Below are 22049 nucleotides of genomic sequence, written 5' to 3'. Positions count from 1 at the left end.
GTCAGTCATTGGAAATAATACACAAAAAATTTCTAAATCTATGATTTACCATTACATTACATTTTGCTATCTGATTCAAACATAGATATTTTAGAAAGTATATAGAAAATAAATAAAAAGTATTTAGAAAGAATGTTTGAAGAAGTAAAGAAAGTTTTGCCAAAGTGGGGATTACATATTACTCCTGAAAAAATATAGAGAGGAGATTCTGTCAGTTACCTAGGTTATAAAATAGGCTGACAGACAATTAGAACACAAAAGACACAAATTAGAAGACAGGAGGAGAGACACATACTTGCACACAGACATAGGCACACCTACATACATACAGATACATCCATAGACACGCATCACACACACACACACATGTACATATGCACAGACATATGCAGACACCTACACAGACATATACACAGACACAGATACATACACATACATAGACATAAACACATACAGATATATACACAAACACAGATACACACACATACATACTGACACATACCCAGAAACACACACACATACATATTATACACACACATAGTCACAGCCATTTATATGCAGACATACACACACAGACATGTACACAAAACAAACACAGACACATAATAAATAAATAAAGAAAATAATAAAGATAAGTCATTTTTTAAAGTGACTTTAGGTTCCCACTTCTCCAGAAAGGATTATGGAGAGGTCCTTTGTTTTTTTACAATGCCTTAGGAACACGACTGAGGGATAAATGGGCAAAGATCATACTCTCACACAACATCAATATTTTAATAGATATATTACATACTTTAATATGGAAAAATAAAGTCTCTATATATCCAATACTCTTTGTTTTCACTATGTTTGAATGATGGCTTTATTGTTTGTGTAAAAATAACTCACTTCTGGAAATTCAAGTGATAGGGAAAGATAGAAACCAGAATTACAGATATCTCATAAAAGGAAATAAATACCCTGAACATTAGTCAGACCCTAATCCTGAGATGACCCCAATCCTGGATATCTAAGCCTCAGTCAAGGTACTGTGTGTGCAACTCATGGGGTGTGAGTTTAAAATTCTGTTCTGTTTCTAAATCTCTAACGTAGCTGTGTGTGGGGGTTCGTTGTTTTTCAGCTTCTTTGGCTCTGTTCTTCACATCTAATCTCGTTTTCTCAAGTCTTTTAGTTCTCGTCCACTGTTAATTTCCATGTTAGTGTTTTTCTGTGGGATGCCTGCACAGTCACCAAGGTGCTTCCTCCTTCCCGCTTGTGCTATCGGGCGAAGGTCTGCCGAGGCTCTGCTTTCTCTGACATTATGCCGAAGCTTTCCTGGTTCTTTTTGCGTATTTGTGGGAAATCGATGAGTCTTTCCTTTTAGGATGCCAGGTGGATGTTTCAGTATTAATTCTACTTGCTTTTAATAAAAGCTTAAAGGGAATCTGATAGCGCCTTTATTAGTATGTTGGGTTTTCACCTCTGTCTGTTAAGCTTTTGCTAACAGACCCGTGACAAGAGGATTTGCTCATTTGGTCAGGCCACGGCTAACCACCAAGATGGCACCCTCAGGCTGCAGAGCCTTCTTTCACTGCTGCATCCCCAGCCTCTGATTCCTCCAAGTCAGTGTGGTGGGGGTGGGGTGCGCTCGGCTCTTCCTGAGTCACACTTTCATTTCTGCTTAGCACAGGGAAAAACTCCCAGAGGATTGGGTCCAGAACTAACAAAGGGAGGGGTTAAGGGAAACCTTTTGTCCCATGACTACAATGTAATTTTTTCCTTCTCTTAGTTTGCCAGCTCCCTGTTTATTATGTGGAATGATAAGCTGTAATTGTTTTCCTTGTCTTACTGTTTCCCTTCGCCATTCATTCAACAGCATCGATCCCTCTAGTCTCCATCACGATCTATCTGCATCAGCCCCCAGAGACCAATATTCTCCAGGGATTTCCCATGTTCCTCCCATGGCTAACCATTGACTTCCAATTCTGCTCCTGTCGGAACGGGGTTACACCAGGTATCTTGGACATATAAAACATGAACTGGGGACTCTAAAGAGGATTCTTAGGGTTTTACAGGCACCTTCTTTTCCCAGCACCGGTTCAGTGACTTGAGGAGCACGTATCGTGGCCAACGCAGCTGGGGCTCTTTTCTTGGTGTGTAAGTGACGCTGCTTTTCTTCATTTCCTGCTGTTAGTTTTCTTGATGTCTGCTGGTGATGTTTACTGGTTTCTATCTCCTTCACCGGTTAGTGGATTAAAATCACCACTCTACCAAGTCTACACGGGAAGCACCATCTAATTCCTTTCAGATGATGTTCAGGGGTGAAAATTACTGAAGAAACCAGTCACGCTCTCACACATCTTATGTGTGAACCCCAGTCTTTAATGGCCGTGGCCCCTGGGAGGTAGAACTGAGGAAACTAGGTGCAAATGAAAACGGAGAGGTGAAAATTCCAGATATTTTCAACTTCCAGCTTGAGAATAGACTGGAAAGAGATCAATTTGTGTATCAGAAAGCATATTTGTGCTTCATTTTAATTAAGGTTTCCATCTTGCCCCCTACCCTACCCTCCACTTGATGACTGTAAGTGACCACAAATGAGGTTTTGACTGGCAAACGCAGCCTGCAGCTTCGACACTCCTTTTTTTTTTTTTCTTCTAAGCATTTCTTTTCCTTTCCACAGCACGGCTTGTTGTGCAAATACTCAAAGAGCAGATCGTGTTAAAGCAGCCCTTCCTCTCCGAGTATGTCACCTAAACAGGTACACTTACACACGCCACTCACAAATAAAAATGCACACTCTGAAAACATCATGCCCTTTGGAATCGGGGGAGAAATTATGGAATGAACAGCGCCATGTTTACCATCCGTGAAGGCGTTCTTTGGTTACACCCGAGTTGATTTTCTCACACCTATGAGGTAAGTGCTCACCACAGCTAAAACAGGTTTCCAACTGTGACTGAGTGCTGCTGTGCACTCAGGGTGAGGTGGAAGGAGAAAAGACTACGGCTTCTGATAGAGATGCCCTGTAGATTTTTATTTTGTCCTCAGACTAGGATGAACCACTGGGAGCAGGTGGTATCCATTCTGCCCTATGTGATACTTTGCTTGATGCACCTGACACATTCAGGATGAATTATAGACTTACAGACTTCCAAAATATTCCTTCGCTAGACATGGGCAGGACAGCCTAGAGCAGTACAAAATGCCTGCACACTGTCCAGTTTGACAAAATATATCAAACACTTCCTTAAAAGGTCATTTCAATGAGACTGAATTCCAGCGATTCAGAAGCTGTAAGACAGCGATATAGAGAGGAAATAAAGATGAATTTAAAAGTACCAAAACTGTGCCTCACCAGGAAGGAGGAGCCTTTCCAAAGCCCCACCTATCCACCCAAATCATCACAGCCTGCCCTAGTCACTGGGAACTTTGTGTCTAGGGAGAGACATTTGTTATATTTCCTCCATCAGTTTTTCGCTTGCAAAACTGGAGTGTTCATGTTGGGCCTGAAAGTGGTTTTTAAAGAGAAGGCAGAGTCAACCTCTGTCTACAAATCCTCCGAGGAACATAGGAGTGGACGGAAGAGGTTTCTCCAGACACTGGCATCTCTACCCATGGCCCCACAGAAACGTCTGAGACCATTTCCCTTCTTGTTAACAAAGGGTGATGCAGATGGTCTCGGCTCCATTTTTCCAAGTGCCTCGGCAACCGGCAACCGTTGTCTCTCACTTTGTTTCACTGGAGCCCAGGGTCGTTAGAACCCCCAGTGTCCAGTACCAGTACTGCTGGGGTTGGCGAGCAGGAGCTGTTTAACTGCTGAAGATAATCACTTAACATTTGCGGCTGGGATGCGGAAGGATGAATTTGGAGTGGCTCCTTGGTGAGTTCAGAGTTCACTTAGGGTTGGAGATTTCTGAAAGAAATGTTCAAAAATTAGCCTACTTTGTTATATAGCAAAAATATAAATCCTGCCTATTGAAGGGAGGGGGTGCGAGTACACACAAGGCCCTTGAGAAGAGATCTATGGGGAAAGGGGGCGGTGCTCCAGACAGGACCAGGCTCATAACAGAAGGAAGGGCAGGCTCCCAGAAGGACAGAGGTGATGCTACATTTCCTTTCAACAGGACCTAGAAAACCATTGGGCAGTTTTAGGCAGGGATCCTGAAAGGGAGCAGTTCAGATATTTGTCCATGGTTCTGTGCTGACCAAATGCAAAAATTCCAGAAGTATTTGGACACTTTAGTTTCTGGTCTGGTTGGTGTGAGTCACTTCCTCATTGCTGCATCAAAATGCCCAGTTAATGCAACTTAAAGAAGAAAGGGTTTATTCTGGTTCATTCTAGGGCAGTCCCTTGTGGCCAAAAAGCTATGGAGGCAGGAGCGTCGTGTAGCTAGTCACACCGTGACTATAGTCAGAAGGTAGAGGGGGTGAACGCTGGTGTTGTCTGCATTCTCCTTTCTTCAGAACAGGACTCAGCATGAGGAATGGCATTCCCTGTGCAAGGTGGGTATTCCCACCTTAATTAATCTAGATCCCTTATAGACATGGGCATGGTGTGAAGGGAGGTGTGGGTGGGTCTCGGAGGGGGTCACAGAGGAAGGCTAGGGAAGGACATGATGCTGGTCTCTGAGCTAAGTTTAGAGTCCATCAAGTTGACAGAATGAGCCATCACGCAATTGGACATCACTTTGCACTGCCTTCCTTTCCATCTGCTCAATTCTCACTCTCCTGAAACTGCAGCCTCTAATGGGGCACTAGCATGTGGGGAGCTGAGCTACTTTTCTAGAGAATTTGGGGTAACACAGAATGCAAAAAATTGTAGACTTGAAATTAGCAATTAAGGCAGAAAACCAGAAAAGCGATGCTCCATTTAGGAGAGTGAGGAGTCCATAATAGATTGGTCGGAACAATCCTGGGCTCTGCAGCCATCCTGAAGCTGGGCTGACGAGTATAGGGGACAAGAGTAGAGTGGCTATGGAATCCTGACTCCCATCGGTCCCCTTCTGCAGCAAGTGGTCACCAGTAGACAACTTTAAGGACCCTCTCATGGACCTACGTGCCCATACGCCAGACAGTAGGGGTGTCTCACACTCAAGGGGAGAAATTATTCACAGTATAACGTGTATCAGTAGGCAATCAGTCATCTGTTGTCTCCATTAATATGGAGAGAATTGGTGTTGCAGACTATTGTGACCAGCAGCGATGCTCTGAACAGCACTCTGGAGTCTGGGCTTTGTATGTTCTCTAGGGAGAGCATCTCTCAAAGGCACAGAGCACATTCCTTAATCCTCACCACGGTCCAGGGAAGCAGATATCACTGCCACCTTCACAACATGTATCAGGTATTTGTAGGTGTGTGAGGTTTCATAGACTCAGGATTTGACCTCTTTTATGAAAGCCCCAGCTATGTTTTTCGAGACAGCCCACAAGGACTGCAGTTCCCTAGAGATCTGAACCAGGTCTGGTTGACTCATGGCTTGACTTCAGCAATGAATCAAGACACAAGGAGATGTTCCAAAGACAGAGGAGAAATTGCACCCTCTAAATTCATGCCAGGTAAGGCAATCGGTGTTTGGATCGCAGGTCCATAATTATGTAGATTCACATATACATCTCTTTCAGATATGCATAAACTGGGGGAGTGTGTAGCATGTTGTGGAACTAAATGTATTTGTATGTGTTCAACATACTGTATAATTGACTCAATTATCCACGTGGGGATTATTCACTTTTAATTTGCAATCTGGCTTCTCTCAGCTACAGTGTTGTTGGGCTGCTCCAGGAATGCCAACCAATTTAAATAATAATTTAAGTGAAACATAATTAGAAGGAAAATTAAATTCGTTCTTTTGCCAGCTCTTGCCAACAGTCTACTATGGAAATGTAACTCCACCTCATGTGCTGTGCCTTTCACCCTCACAGGATCTGATTGCTGTGATTACCACAGTCACTTCCTGGATAGTTTTCCCTTTATCTCTTCCAATCAGACCATCATTCTGACCGTAATCTTAAAAACAAACAAACCCTCAAACCCCTAACATTTAATGGCTACCCATTTTTCTACAGAGAAGTGCACAGGCCAAAGCCCCCCCCCCCCCCGCCCCCACCACCAAAGCTGCTTTTAGCTCTACTTCCAGACTGTCTCTGACAGGCCAGTCAGATCATTCTATTCCTCAGTCTTTGCTCACTCTGTGTTCTGCTGGAACACCCTTCCTCACCTCTGCAGGTTCAGGAAGCTTTTCTTATTTTTCAGCCCTACTCTGTTACCCAACCCTTTAACCCACTCCTATTTTTTCTAAGGCAAATAAAGGTTTTACTGAAAATGTAGTGTCTCCTTACTCTCTTGTGAGAAACTTAACTATGCACTTCGCGGTGATCTATCTTCTGTGCTGTGCTAGGCTGGGCCCCAAAGACAGTCCCAACAAATACTTGTCCATCTTAACTGCTGATAAAACTTATTTTGTCTGTTTGAATCTCCAGTGCCTACCTCAATGCTAGGTACTCAAGGAATCTATGGTAGGAGAAATTGAACCAACACGTCCAAGGCTAGAGCTGTGTCCTGCAGAGGACTCTGGGGATGAAGGCACAAGAGGGTCAATAGCATAGAGTTGGTAGCATAACTACTCCTGACAGGGGATGCTCCTTGGCCCATTTCTCTATCCGTAGACGCCTCAAAGCTTGCTTAAGTCCTCCACTAAATCTGAAAAAAAAAAAAAAAGGGAAATGCTACATATACTACGTCTGTGTATGCACAGTCATGTATACACGTGCATAAAATGCACACACAAACACATATGCCTAGTCAGGGATGCAGATATATAAATAAATATAAATATACATGTACAGCCAGGATTCCGAAACGATCAGAATGATAGAAATGACCATGATCTTCCTCTTCCTTTCGGGACCACACACAAGCCTCCTGAAGTCTTGCTCGCCGCGGCTCTTTAGCGCAAATTCCCGGGCGGCACGACTTGGCCCTTCCGGGCTTCCGTCAGGCTGGCCGTCATTGGCTGGATTGTGCACAGCTGACAGTCGCGCGGGCGAGGAAGCTTTGAGGATGGCGGCGTCCGCGACGGTGATTTTGCCGGAGAGTCCCAGGTAGCGGTCAGGCTGAGTGCCCCGCCATGCGGGGGTAACCTGTTGGGGCGGAAGCAGGGGGTGTAGCCGCTGCCTGCTGCTGCGGTGCGGTCGACCAGGGTCGGGAGCCGGAGCCGGAGCCGGAGCCGGAGCCGGAGCCGGAGCCGGAGCCGGAGCCGGAGCGGAGCTGCGGATAGGGGCGCGGAAGAGGGCGTGGGCTGGCCGTAGAGGAGAGGGTGGGCGGGGCATAGATAGTGGGCGGGGCGTGGAAGAGGGCGTGAGCGGGCGGGGAAGCAGCATGTTTCCGTTCTGGAGTGGTTCTTGCTCCAAGTTTGCAGGGAGCCTTGGCAGCCTTGTTCTGTACCGGAGAGACTGACGGGTAGTAGAAGTCACTAAATGCTCCCTGAATTTTGTCTAGTTTCTTGGGAGAATAGTCTGTATTTTTAATGTTATTTCAGACCCGATAATGGTGACAAAGGCACACGCTGGTGCTGCGGGGTGATTAATAACTCGTGTTAATAGCTCCTTGAAACTAAGGTCAGATAGCTCAAGCATTAGTGACATATTTAGCTAGTCTTGGCACCATTACTAGTGTTTTCATTTTATGTAGTTTTTAGGTTTCTCGGTGTGTTACCTGAGACTGGCTGGCTCTGGTGGTGTTGCAAACCCCAGTTTAAAAGATTTTCTTTGGCGGAGTGATTCTTACTATGTTGCCAAGACTGGCCTCAAACTCGTAGACCCAAGATCCACGCAGTCTCCCCTCCCAATAAGCTGGCACTATTTAGCCACCCCACCATACCCTGCTCAGATTTCCCCCATTAAAACAGAATTATTTCCACCAAACCCGACTCACTTTGTGGAGGCAGAAGAAACACTCACTTATGCAGGCAAATACTGAAGGGTGAACACAACACTCCCGCATTGGGAAGAAGACAGTCGGTGTTGTAAAGTTTTTCCTTCTGTGAGCGGATTTGACAAGCCGCTTTTCTTCAAACTCCTGTCCTGGGGGAACACACGCTGTGAAGGCATAGTCAGTGTGTGCCCAGTTGCGCTTACCACACAATTTGAAATTGGTTATTACAGGTGACACAGGTTTTAAAGTAGCTGCACGCTAAGTGATTTTGTGTGTGTTTTTTTCCCTCTTTCTCCACCGTTTTGTGCCATCATTATCCTTTATGGTTTTGGTGTAATCCCCTAATTTGCTTCGTCCTTTTTCACAGTCCTTTCAGAGTTTATTTTGGATTAAGGGATAGCATTCCTTCCCATTGCTCAATACCTTCCCAAGCAATTTGCCTGGGAAGAGAAAATTGTCAAATGTACTTTTCAACAGGAATGCTTTTCAGGAGAGGGATCTTTTTGGAAATACTTGGATTGATTACCAAGTAATCAATGGAATCATGGCTGTCATTCATGTCACTTTATTTCACTAAGAGGACGCAGCTACCAGAGTTGTTGACATAAAAATGTATAGACAGCAATGGCAAAGACATTTAAAAGCTTACCTTGAAACTTTGTTTGCAAATTTGTTTAGCATGAAGAAAGCGGTGCCGCTGATAAATGCAATAGATACCGGAAGATTCCCACGCCTTCTTAGCCGAATTCTTCAAAAGCTCCACCTGAAGGTTTGCATTTTGGTATTCCTGTGACTTATGACCCCTCTGGTGCCCCTGAAGCATGCCGCTATTATTTGGAGAACTGTGAGAAACATTGTTCTCTAGTGTGTTCTCAGGAACTCTAGATCTGTGGAAGATTTGATAATGTTCTCTGGTCAAAAGTTTGGTAAACTTTGTATTCCATAATTAACTTTAAAAAAGTGGAGCCTTCCAAGGTATTTTGCATACTGTTGTTTGGGTCATATATTTAAAAGCGAAGGTTTGACTTTGGAATTGTTTTATCTTGTATATAATGTTCTATGGAACTCGCTTTAGGAAAAGGCTAATGGCATTCTTCCTGGTTAAGATGGTTAGCCCAGGGCTGGAGAGATGGCTCAGTGGTCAAGAGCATGCACCGTTCTTGCAGAGGACTTGTGTTTGGTCCCTAGTACCCATTTAGTGGCTCATAACTACCTGTAACTCCACTTCCAGGGATTTGATGCCTTCTTCTGGTTTTCTTGGGCTCCTGCATGCATATGGTGCATATATAAAGTCATGCAGGTACCATGCGTACATATACAAATAATAAATCTTAAAAATAATTCAGTCAATGTGTCTTCACCATGCATACATATACAAATAATCAATAAATCTTAAAAATAATTCAGTCAATATTTCTTCTAACTGTAGGTGGAGTTTTTGTCAGGACTGTCAGGCTGCCCTGTCCCCCAAATAACCACAAAGACACTTAATATTAATTATAAATATTTGGCTGATAGCTCCAGCTGGTTACTAGCTAACTCTTACATTTTAAATTAACTCATATCTCTTATCTATCCTATGCCACGTGGCTGCACCTTCTTTCAACATGGCATGTTCATCTTGCTTCTCTCTGCATCTCTCAAGACTCTTCAGACTCTGCCCTTCTTTTTTCCAGCGTTCTCTCTGTCCCAAAAATCCCGCCTAGCCACTGGTCAATCAATCTTTTATTAACAATGAGAGCAACACATTTTTACAGTATACAGAAAGATTATTCCACAGCATCTTACACAGTATTTAATCTTTGATTTTTCTCTTTGCTTTTCTTTCAAGGGAACGGTTGGTTTGGCCATGTGGATACTTGGTAACCAGTTTAACTTATGTTCTTTATTGGGCTATAAAATTGCCTTGGCCATGTTTGTGGAGCACCTGCTACACGCTCTGCATGATTGTAGGCACCGACATTCAGTTACATCAAGACTCTTACCTTTATTTTCTTTATTGGCCAGGAGACAACCCCAGGCCCATAGCCTACTCACTCTGAATTGTTCTCAAATCAAATTCTCCACTTAGTTTTATTTCAGATCCTTATTGTTTCCTGGCTTTGGACTAGTAGCTGTTACTCATAATGTTCTTGATTTTGATCTTTTATTTTTTTACATTTTTGCATTTCTATTATTTTAGTGTTTATGAGTGTTTTTCTGCATGTATGTATATGTACCACACATGTTTTTAGTGCCATGGAGGCCAGAGAGGGCCTTGGATCCTCTGGAGCTAGAGGTGGTTGTGAACTGCCTTCTGTGGGTTCTGGGAGCTGAACACGGGTCCTCTGCAAGAGCAGCATGCACTCTTATCCACTGAGCCATTGTTCTAGCTCCTGATTGATTACAAATAATACCACTCCAGTAATTTTTCTAAATGTTTCCCTGTTTTAAAAATGTTGATCATATTTAATAGCATTTAAAAAATGGCTGTCCATTATCATATGGAGAAAACTACAAAACCCTCAACACTGCGTGTGAGATCCATTAGCATATGGTGGTGGCCTGTGCTCTCCCTGGTTTGCACTAGCAATCACACTGGACAGTGCACAGTCCCCGCAGTGTTCTAGGGCCTTTCAACCGTGTATTGAATACACATCCCTCTCCCTACTTCCCTGCGTCACCGAGAGAACATCACCCTTTAAGAATTTTGCAAACCTCACTCTCAAGCATGATACTTTTCTCTTCTCTCTGCTTCCAGAATGCTCGGTTGATTCTCAGTTCACTGTAGTTCTGTGTTGCAAGCACTCGTTTCTCAGAAGACACCCAAATCCCTAAACTTCTTCACCAGTCTTTCTCCCTATAGCCTCTAGACTCTTTTCTTTCCTTACCTATATAGTTCCCTTCCCCAATACATTACTCATTACACAGTTGGCACTCAGTGTATTTGGAGTTAATTCTTTTCTTTCTCATGAGAAATGGAACACTAGCCTAGGAGCTCTAAGTTCACGCCTGTAGTAAATTTGTGCTGTAGGTGGTGGGACTGGCGGAATCACAGTCTGTAGTGTGCCTCATCTTGCACGCCAGCACTTCTGCATTGGGAAGAGCTGAGGGAAGTCACACAAGCTTCTGTAGCTGAGAACTTAGAAACAGGCATTTGTGGCTTGTCATCCTTATTAGTGGTTACCACTTATCCAATGAGAAACCCTCCCTGTTAGACCCCGTGGCAGAGAATTTAGGTCCCCACTTGAAACCTGTTGATGTCACTGCTGTGGGCTTCGCTCTGTGGGGCCAGCTGTCAGGCTTTCTGACCAGGCACACTAGAAACATCCAGACTAGTGAAGGTGAAGTGGGGGACCGAGGTGCTGCTATGCTGGGGGGGCAGCAGTCTCGAGTAGTGACTGCTAGTGAGGAGATGAAGTGAGAGAATTAAGAAAACCAGATATCAGAGACAAAGCGCAGGTGTCTGGGTGGCCTAACATAAGCAGAGAAGCCATCCTTTGTTTCATTCCACTCGCTGTGGTTCAGAACGCGTGTCTTAATTTAGATCATAAGCACGCCAGCTTGCTTTCGCCGTGGACTTACCTTTCCTCTTAGGTTCCCTTTTGCTGTATAAGTGAGTCTTGTGAATGCACTCTGGGCTGACGGCTTCTGTGTTTGTAGGCCGAGAGCAGCTTCAGCGAAGAGGAGGAGGAGAAGCTTCAGGCTGCGTTCTCTCTAGAGAAACAAGAACTGCACCTGGTTCTGGAAACAATAGCGTTTGTTTTGGAGCAGGTATTTTTATTGCCTTAATTTCTTACTTATTGCGTATTTTCATGACTTTAATATCTGTGGCCTTCTCTATTTTTATGTAGCTATGTAAGATGGAAGCTCTCAGGATGTTCTAATCGAGACTTTCAGGATACTGAAACATTTTTGAATGCATGGCTTCTTTCCGTAGTATTTCATTCTGCAAAAGTAAATATGATATAGTAGTAGTAAATGTTATAGCAATGTGAATTGGGCCTTCATCTGATTTTAATTCATTGTTTCTTGGTATAGTTGGAAATATGAATACTTTTCATTGTAGAAGTTGAACAGGTGATTTGGTGGCATGCACCTGATTAGGAGGATATAGGAAAGAAGTGACGCTGTGTTTTGTTTTGTTTTTTTAACTGCTGAATTTCCTTTCTGTACCTTTTCTTCTCAAGCTTATTTCATTATTTTCCTTCCTGTTCAAGTCCTGTCACTACAGTCTGGATCGCATAGTCTGGTTACCATCCTTTGTTTGTGTTTCTTTGCCCCTTCCAGCAGGGCACACTGTTAGTCTTCCGTGACTTCACACACGTCAGTTTGGATTCTGTCCACAGATTTAAATATATTATGGGCCAGAATCTTATTTTCTGCACCTCTTCTGTAAGCCTAGGACACAGCTGAACTTAAAATAGAGTTTAATAAGTTCCTATCAGTTTATTAGATAAGAGATTTGTGAAATAAAAGATCCAGCAGTACTGCACTTGATGGGCATTGTTGGCAGCAGACACTCTTGGGACATGCTGTCAGGCAGCTGGCGCCACCCGAAGGAGGCGATAGATGATATATTGTCAGGGCATATACATGAGGAAACAACTTTAGTACTTAGGGTGTATCTTGACTTACAGTTCGATCCAGTGAGGAGGGAGAGGATGTGGTGACGTATACATGGACATTCCTGTCCCTGGCGTTAGGAAGGTAAGGCTTAGTACTCGTAGTTTCTGAAGATCAGGAAGTGTGGAGCCTGCCCTGCCTCTGGAGCTGGGCTTGAACTCATATGGCCTGCTCTCCAGTGGCACAGTAAGGGCCCCCGTCCTAAAGGTTCACAGTCTCCCAAAACAGACACCAGCTAGCCACCCAGCCTTTAAATACACCAGCCTGTGGGGAAGCCTTCGGGGAAGCCTTCAGACTGAAACTGTAACGGTCCATCCTTTGCCTCTACATGCTCATCACATCTCCTACTGAAGTAAGAATTAAGTCCACATTCAAACACCCCTGTAGCGGGTTCGAAAGAAAATGGCCCCAAAGGGAGTGGCACTATTAGGAGGTGTGGCCTTGTCGAAGTAGGTGTGATCTTGTTGGAGGAAGTACGTCACTGTGGAGGCGGGCTTTGAGAGCTCATATATGCTCAGGGCATGCCCAGTGAGACAGTTTACTTCCTGTTTGTTGTAGAATATTGTTTTAAGGTGTGTTACTTTTGTTTATGCTCTGAAACATTTGTTTAATGATGCAAAGATGTGTTTGATTAAATAAAATTCATCTGCAGTCAGGAGGCTGCGTCACAAGTAGCTGACTGGAAGTTGTAGGGAGGAGTCAGGTGGAGAAGAGTTTTAAGTAGGAGTGAGAAGAAGAATGAGGGCTTCCTGAGAGACTGAGGAGGTGAGCTGCTTGCTATTCAGCCTCTGTGAGGCACAGAATTCCACCTCAACCTTTGACTCTTGATTTCTGTAGAGGGACAGAGATTTAGATAAATTCCCTTTGTAGCTTTGAAAGAGTCGGTGCCTGAGGGAATTCTGTTCCCTCAGGCTGCAGCTTTTGCAGCAGAACTGCTGGTAGCTGTGGAGTTGCAGTAGCTGATAGGACAGCTGTCACTTAAAAGGCAGCAGCAGTGTAAAGAAAAGGACAACACCTGTTGCCTTTGGCTCAAGGTGAGAATTCTCCAGCATCTGTCTACTTGCATGCTGCCGTACTCCCAGCTGCCATGCTCCCTGCCATGGAGATAGTGAACTAAACCTCTGAAACTGTAAGCCACCACCTCAGTTAAATGTTTTCCTTTGTAAGAGTTGCTGTGGTCATGGCATTTCTTCACAGCAATAGAAACCCTAACTAAGACAATCCCCATAGGCTTAAGTTAAAGCTCTTTAAAGGTCCAAAGATCAAAGTCCGTTCTGAAACTCAGAGCAGGCTCTTAGCTCTGAGAACTTGTTAAACAAGCACCAAGTTACATATTTTTAATGTAATCATTACATTACAGGGTAATGATTACTATTTTAAAGAGGAGGAATGGAAAGTCTGGACCCAAGCAAGACTGGCACACATCAGGGAAACACCAAGCTCTGCAGTTCCATGTCTAGTGTCTGGAGCTTACAGTGGCATCATTTGGGTTCCAGTGGACTCGGGCAGCCCCATATCCACACCTCTGCTTCCTGTGGCACATATGGGCCTCTATCCTGCCCCAGCTTCACTTGGCACCTGCTTTCCTCCATGGATGCCACCTCGGGTTCATTGTCAACATCATGTACAGCCTATTCAGGCCCTCCATACAGGGAATCTCAGCCCGCGACACCTTGTCTGACCTCATTGGTTTTCTGGAACCTCTGCAGATGTCCACAGTGGTGTAACTCCTGCATTCTGCATACCCGCAGAGCCAGTACTGTGTGGGGGCTGCTGCCAGTTTCTGCCACAAGGTCTGAGATGTAGCTTAGCGTCCATTTACCATAGCTGCAGCATCTTTTGTGCAGGAGAACGCTCCCCCAGGCAACCGTGTTCCAGCTGTGTGTTCTGGAGCTGTCTCTGTTTAGGCACTGTGCAGTTTTCAGTTTTATGACCTAGAGCCTTCAGTGGGCGACATCTTGTTCCCAGGGCATCTTTCCTGTCATCTCATGCAAAGTGTACAGTACCAGGGTTCTCCTTAATCTCATTAGTCTTTAGCAATCAGAGCCACTGTGTCTGCATCCACCGTACCTGTCCTGTCCTTAATTCTGGTTGTGTTCCAGCTTCTTTTTTTCATGTTCTCTCTCTACTTTTTCTTATAAAACCTGGCTAAGGGCAGTGAGCAGTAACCGTGTCACAGACTGTATACTGCCTTGAAATTTCCTTCACCAAACATATTAATCAATTATTCTTATTTTACTTTCTGTTTATGGGTGTTTTATCTGCATATATGTCTGTGCACCATGTGCATGTCTCGTGCCCTCAGAGGCCAGGAAAGGGTGTGAAACTAGAGTTGCAGACAGTTGTGAGCTGCCACAGGGTGCTGGGAACTGAGCCCACATCTTCTGGAAGAGCGGTTAGACTCTTAAATTGCTGGGCCCTGTCTTCTGCTCCAGCCCATTATTTTTTAATGTAGCCTCACTCAGATTTTAGGACACAGGTAGAATGTAGCCACATGGCTTGTCAGAAAGTAACACAAGTGGCTTGTAGTTCCATTTCTGATAGAGTCCTTGTTCATCTCTGAAACCTCTTGAGCATCCTGTTCCTGTCAGCATTTCTCTCGGAATCAACACTACATTCTCCCTGCAGGGTTCTGGATTTTCCTAGCCGGTGACTAAACTCTTTCACCTCTATTCCTCCCATACACTAACGACAAAGGTCTGCCAGCCCCACGGTCAGGCTTAGCACAGTAAAGCCCCACTCCTTATACTACCTTCCTCTCTTTTGTTGTTGTTGGATATATGAAGATTTATTTTGGTTGATGGCATTTCAGGGAATATAGTCCATTTGGGAAATCATGGAGGTGGGAGCCCCTGTGTCTTCCAAAGAGAATGCCGCTGGCTGACACCAAGTGCTCAGGCACCTGAACCCATGAGGGATACTTCATATTCAAACCTTAACATGGATCACAATGATGACTTGTTCTTAAGCTTTAGTGAACCTTCAAAAAAAATGGATAAATAGATCATCACAGGATGGGGTTGTAGGAAAACTGGTCTCAATTTATGTAGGGGACAGAACAGGTATCGTTGAAGTTATTTTAGAATTTTCTCCTTTTGAGGACTCCTTGGAAAAAGTCTATTTACTGAGACTGTTGTGAACTTTAATTACGTGAGATAAATGAAATAAACTTTACTAAGTGATTTAAGGCCTATTAACTATGACTTTTAACTATTTATTTTGTATATTGTTATTAATAGAACTGTTGAAAATGCCTGCAAGAGGGCCATGGAGTCTGTTTGATTTAAACTGTTTTAATGCTGGGGCTGGATAGGTGGCTCAGCAGAGCACTTCCTGCTTTTGCAGGGGACCCAGATTCAGTTTCCAGCATGTGCACCGTAGCTCCAGCTCCAGCGATCCAGTGCCTCTGGCTGCTACAGGCTGTGAACTTATGCATGTGCGTACACAGACACACACACACACACACACACACACACACACACGAAATATTTAATTTGTTTTCAATACTTCTGCATTGCTAACCGTTCAAGGTCTTTGCACGAGCCTGAGGCTGTCTGTCCTCCTCCTCTTTGACAGGCAGTGTACCACAACTTGAAGCCAGCAGCACTTCAGCAGCAACTGGAGAATATTCATCTTACACAAGACAAAGCAGAAGCCTTTGCCAACACTTGGTCGACTATGGGTCCAGAAACGGTTGAGAAGTTCAGGCAGAGGATTCTGGGTCCTCACAAGGTACAGGGCATTCTGTCAAAAAAAAAAAAATTATAACAGCTAGTCTTAAAAATGATAATATTTTGGTAAGAGGTAAAGTAAGGCAGAAAGTCAAGTCAAATATTCCTGTTTTTTTCTACATATTAGCATATTTGTTGCCATATGATTTAATTTTGGCAGTATAGAATATGCCTCCGTAATTTAAGAATAGGAATGAGATCGTCTCCTTATACCCTCTGACAGTGATTCCCTGCCTTCCCATGTGAGGCTTGTTTTTAACATTTACTGCTTGTCTTTTGTGTGTCTGCATTAGTGCTGAAGAGAACCCGTTTCATGCTGTAGGTGCTGACTTATCATCTGTCAGCTCCTATAAACCAAGCACTGGGAGAGCTGTAAAGTTAGCGGTGTCACAGGCGCCCCTCAAACCTAACTTCACAGAGTTGAGCATGATTGGGCAGATTTTGCCTTTTCCTATTCATACTTTTGTATTGCATTAATCTTCTGATGTGGAAACAGTTTTGTGCTCCTGGGCTAAATCTCATGTGTCATCCTTTGACTATGCGGCTGGTTTGATTTGCTGATATTTTGCTAAAGATTTTTTTCCACCTATTTATGGTACATCTGAGGTGAGCTGGGAGCTGTTCCTGCACTGCCGTTCGGGAGCGTCTGTGAAGGAATAGCGTTGTTCTGCATTACTAGGAACGCACTGGGATCAGCAGTTCCAGACTCTTCTCAGCACTCAGTATTGCCAGTTGCTTTTCTGTTTGTCTTTTTCTTAAAAGCATTGCATTAGGTTTGTGGTGCCGTCTCGTGTTGTTGAAACGCAGCTTTGGTAGCTTTTTAATGCACTTGTCGTGCTTCTGTCTTCTGTAGTAAGGTGTCGGGATATTTTGCTTAACTGTCCTCCATACCCGAGAAGACAGAGATACAGATCTCACTGTATTCCAGGCACAAACCTTGTTATATGTAGGCATACATCCTGTAGAAATGCATTTTCTCAGTTTTAACATATGAGGTGCTTGCCTGCCTTCCCTTCACTTGGAACTTGAACTGCAGTTGAAGTTCCAGTTGTAGATCTCTGTGACATCTGTGACTGGGCAGTGTTCCTGCGAGTCTAACTTCTTCCTTTTTTTGTAGTGGTGTGTCCCACACAGTCAATGCTTTAATTATGTTGAGTCTCCATGTACCATTTGGGATGTTCTTGACTCCATGATCAGTTTTGTGCCCGAGAACTTATAGACGGATCCAGTTTTATAGCTGTTTCCTCTTTTGTTCCTTGTTCAGTGTTTCATCCAGTGTTGATGCTTTGCATGTAAGTCTGAGATCCATTTTGAGCTACTTTTAGTTAAGGTTCAAGGCATAGATCAAAGTTCATGTCTGCAACATGCCAGCATTATTACAATAGTGTTATGGACATTTTGTCTCCAAATTGCTTCTGCCCTCTGTCAAATTAGTTCATGTGTTTGTCTAAGTCTTTTTCTAAATTCTCTGATTCCTCTGTTCTATTTGTCTGTCCTTGTCAATATATCCCTCTGCCTTATTACTGGAGTTTTATTGTCAGAGGGCCAAGTGTGGTGGCGTACACCTTTAATCACAACACTCAGGAGGCAGAGGCAGGGGGATCTCTGTGAAATTGAGGCCAGCCTGAGCTACACAGTGAGTTCCAGGACAGGCAGGGCTACATAGAAAGAGATCTTGTCTCAATGCCCCCCTCCCCCCAAAAAAAAACCCTAATGAAGGCTCTAAGTGGGGCTGGAGAGATTACTCACAGTTAAGAACGCTTGCTATCCTTTCAAAGGACCCATGTCGGGTGGCTCAAAGAAACCTGTAACTTTAGCTCCCTGGGATCAGATCCCTATGCAGTCCTACGCAGGCCCCTTCATACATGTGACACTTGTGTGTGCACACACACAATTAAAAAATAGTCTGAGACCAATGGCTTTGTTCTCATTTTCATATTTTTTTGGGTATTCTGGTTTCTTGCTCTTACATGTAAATTTGAAAAATCAGCTTTCAGTCTCTACAAACAGCCCTGCTACATATTGACTGGGATTGTGTTTGATGTAATGGTGAATTTGTAGAGGAATAATTTTTTTTTAATTTCTTTTGTCAGTGTTCTTTATTTTTAACACAGATCCTATGCATATTTTGTTATTTTTTAGTGCAGTATTTTCTTTTGTTTTTAAAGCTGTTATAAATGATGCTATTTTTGAAATGTTGGTTTCCACTGTTTATTGTTAGATCCTGGAAATAGAAATCAATTAACTCTTTAAAAAATATTGTTTTTGTGACAGTGGAGATTGAACCCAAGGATTGCTGACAAGCTCTGTTTGCCTTTACTTTCCAATCTATATTGACCTGTCCTGTGACTTTGGTAATTCACTAATTAGGGATAGAAACTTTAAAAAATAAATGCCTTTAAATTATTTTCAAATGCATTTTTATAATGATATTTACAATATTGGTGAATCGAGACTTCCTCTCCCCCCAAATCTACACTGCTCCCTGTTGTAGAAGGCTGCTTCTTTGTTCCCAGCTGCTCAGCCCTGAAATAATCACACAGGAACCATATTATTTGCCATACGTTTGGCCAATAGCTTAACATATTTTTGGCTAACTCATATCCTAAACTAACCTATCTCCATTACCAGTGTATTGCCATGAGGCTATGGCTTACAGGGTAAAGCTTCGGTGTATGTCTCTGGCGGGGCTACATGGCTTCGCCTGACTCTGCCCTCTTTCTCCCAACATTCAGTTTAGTTTTCCCTGCCTAGCTCTGTTCTGCCCTGCTCTGCTCTAGTCTCAAAGCAGTTTCTTTATTAACCAACGGAAATCACAGCATACAGAGAGGAATCCCACATCAGCTCCCCCTTCTTATCTATGTGTGTGTTTGTGTGTGTGTGCCTATGTATATGTGTGTGTGTGTGTGTGTGTGATATGTCTGTGTACCTGTGTGTGTGTGAGTGCCAGAGGCCATGTTGGATATTTTCCTCAATTCCTCCTTCCCACACTTTGTTTTTTGAGACAGAGTTTCTCTGCAGGACCTTGCTGATTCTGGGTTCTGCAGACTGGGATGGGCTGACCGGTGAACTTGTATCAGCTGTTCCTGTCATCCCAGAGTCCAGGTCACGTGGGCGCTGGGGATTTGAACCCAAGTCTTCACGTTCACAGAGCAGTCGCTTTATGGACCAAGCCCAAGCCATCTCCCCAGCCCTCCTTTTCCTTAGTTTCTTGTCTTACCTGGTTGACAGTTTTGGGGATCAAATGCTGTCTTCCCCTAAATGTTACCTCTCGATCTCTAGGAAACATTCCATGTTGTTTCCATCTGAGTTTTCCCTTCTTGTCTCATTTTCCTTTGTCCTCAGAGTTTCTGCCCTGCTTTTTACTATTTCAATTTCTTTACTTTTCTGCTACCTGCACAGATTTCAGTTTTTCATTTTGTTGCTTTGAAGTTCTTTCTTCTTTAAAACATCTCCATTTGGAACATCTTCTTCATATTCTTCTGGTCTCGCTTGTGTTCTGTGTTGCGGGGCAGCTTCCCCAGCGCCTAGCATGGGTCTACACTGCTCGCCTGTTTGTAGGCTCTAGCCAAAAGGTGGTTCTCAGTGTCTCCTGGACAGCTGCCTCTGGAGACAATGTTTCTCTTCCCAGGGAATGGTAAGTTCAGATGCTGCTTGAGAGTCAGAAGCTGCCATCTGAAATATTCAGAGTGGAAAAAAGAAACGTGAGGGCTGGATATTGTGGCGGATGTCTGTTATCTCAGCAGCTTGGGAGTCTAAGGGAGAAGAGTCCCAAGTTTGGTGACCACCAGGACAGTGTAGTAATGTAGCAAAACAGTCTCTAAAAGAGTAAAGTTGGAAGACTGGAAGAAGATGCAAAGAATTGATGATGTTTTGCCCGTGTGTATGTATGTATACCATGTGTGTACCTGATGCCAGCAGAGGCCAGAAGAGGTGTTGGATCCCCTGGAACATGAGTTGCAGTTGAGTTTGAGCCTTCATATAAGTCCACGGCACCGGACCACTGAGCTTCCTCTTCAGTTTCCAAGCTACCTTTTTTTTTTTTTTTTTAATGACAGAATGATAATCCATTGTGAATCCACACCTTGTTATTCATTCATCCGTTGACAGATACTTAGGTTGTTATTGTGTCTTGGCTGTTGTGGACAGTGCTACAATGGACGTGAGCTTGTGGGTGTCTTTCCAAGATGCCAGTTTCATTTCTTTTGGATATTTACTTGGCCAGGGCTTCCTGAGTCATGGTAGTTCTAGTTTCAATCTTTTTGCCTTAATTAAGTTTGTCTTTGACAGTTTCATATACAGTTTCATATACGTATATAAAGCATACTGACCCCATCCTCTCCTGTGTCCCCACTGCCCTCAGACGCTCCTGCCTCCTACAGAGCTTGTTCTTATGTCCGTACCTAATCAGTTTGTTATGTGAGCCCTTGAGTTTCAGTAGGGCTGTCTGTGTGACCATGACCTTGTCTGTCCACTGTAGGTTGGTAGGTTCAGTAGTGGCTACACAGTTGATAACAGTACCAATTTGCATTTCTACTGACAGCCTGCAGGGGCCCCTTTCTGTCTATATGCTTCTCAGATTTCTTTTTTTTAATTTAAAAAATTTATTTTATGTTTATGGGTGCTTTCTCTGCTTGTATGTTTGTGCACTACTTGCTTGTCTGGTACTCTTGTGAGTCCAGAAGAGGGTGTCAGATCCCCTGGGAGTGGAGTTATGGATGGTTGTGGGTGCTGGGAATTCATCTGGGGTCCTCTGGAAGAGCAGCTCTTGCTCCTAACCACTGAACTGCCTCTCCAGCCCCTCTTGTTGTCGTCTTGATAAGAGCCTTACTAACATGCAGAGATGACATTCTACTCTGGCTTTGATTGCTGTGTTCCTGATGTGTGACAGTGAGCACCTTTGCCATGCCTGAAAAAATACCTACTCTGGTACTTTATTATTTTTAAATTTGTGTGTGTGTGTGTGTTTGTGTGTGCGTATCTGTGTATCTGTGTGTGTATGTCTGTGTATCTGTGTGTGTCTATGAATCTGTGTGTGTCTGTGTATCTGTGTGTGTCTGTGTATCTGTGTGTCTGTGTATCTGTGTGTGTCTATGTAACATGAGGGCCAGCTTGTTGGGGTATCTGTCCCGCCCAGTACCCCACAGCTGGTAAATCCCAAAGAAAATTACACAGAGTCTACATTAGATTATAAACTAATTGGCCCATTAGGTCAGGCTTCTTATTAGTCCTTGTAACTTATATTAGTCCATTATCGTTATCTATGTTAGCCACACGGCTCAGTACCTCTCTCAGCGTGGAAGCTCACATGTTGCCTCTTCGGTGATCTGGGCAGGAATGGCAGAGGAAGCTTCCTGCTTCCCAGAATTCTCCTGTTCTCATTGCATCACCTCTACTTCCTGTCTGGTTTTCCCGCCTATACTTCCTGCCTGGTCAATCAGCATTTTATTAAAATACATGATTGACAGAATACAGATAATTCTCCCACACCATGTCTGTGTATCTGTGTGTGTGTCTGTGTATCTGTGTATGTCTATGTATCTGTGTGTGTATGTGTCTGTGTATCTGTGTGTGTCTCTGTGTATCTGTGTATGTATCGGTGTATCTGTGTGTCTGTGTATCTGTGTGTCTATGTATCTGTGTGTGTCTGTGTATCTGTGTGTGTGTGTATGTGTCTGTGTATCTGTGTGTGTATGTGTCTGTGTATCTCTGTGTGTGTCTGTGCTCTTTAGTACTGATGCCTGAGGGGACCACAAGAGTTGGTTGTCAGCATCCTGATGTGGGGGTTGGAAACCCGA

The 22049-nt window shown here is 43.8% G+C and overlaps 1 protein-coding gene and 1 long non-coding RNA gene across 6 annotated transcripts in view; one reads left to right on the top strand and one right to left on the bottom strand.

Annotated features, from left to right (window-relative positions):
* Window positions 1-2989: 2989 nt before the first annotated feature.
* LOC146891747 (uncharacterized) lies at window positions 2990-6809 on the bottom strand. The gene is made up of 2 exons (XR_015734706.1): window positions 6470-6809; window positions 2990-3895 (listed from the first exon to the last, which is right to left on the bottom strand). It is a non-coding gene; the product is annotated as an uncharacterized LOC146891747 (long non-coding RNA).
* A 151-nt stretch (window positions 6810-6960) lies between these two features.
* Window positions 6961-22049, top strand: part of Commd10 (COMM domain containing 10) — a 135244-nt gene continuing 120155 nt past the window's right edge. For 2 of the 5 annotated variants that reach the window (XM_048419331.3, XM_048419328.3), the window contains exons 1-4: window positions 6962-7083; window positions 8594-8684; window positions 11558-11668; window positions 16097-16252. In XM_048419331.3, coding sequence (XP_048275288.3) covers window positions 7043-7083; window positions 8594-8684; window positions 11558-11668; window positions 16097-16252 — 399 coding nt within the window. In that variant the 5' untranslated portion in view covers window positions 6962-7042. Of the gene's footprint in view, window positions 7084-8593; window positions 8685-11557; window positions 11669-16096; window positions 16253-22049 lie in introns of all 5 variants that reach the window. The other 3 variants (XM_048419330.3, XM_048419329.3, XM_085699886.2) reach the window with 3 other exon arrangements.

The sequence above is a fragment of the Myodes glareolus genome, chromosome 13 (assembly GCF_982192425.1).
Source record: "Myodes glareolus chromosome 13, mMyoGla1.1, whole genome shotgun sequence".
Lineage (NCBI taxonomy): Eukaryota > Metazoa > Chordata > Mammalia > Rodentia > Cricetidae > Myodes > Myodes glareolus.
Note: the sequence above shows the minus strand (reverse complement) of the source record. Positions and strands in the feature narration are given on the sequence as shown.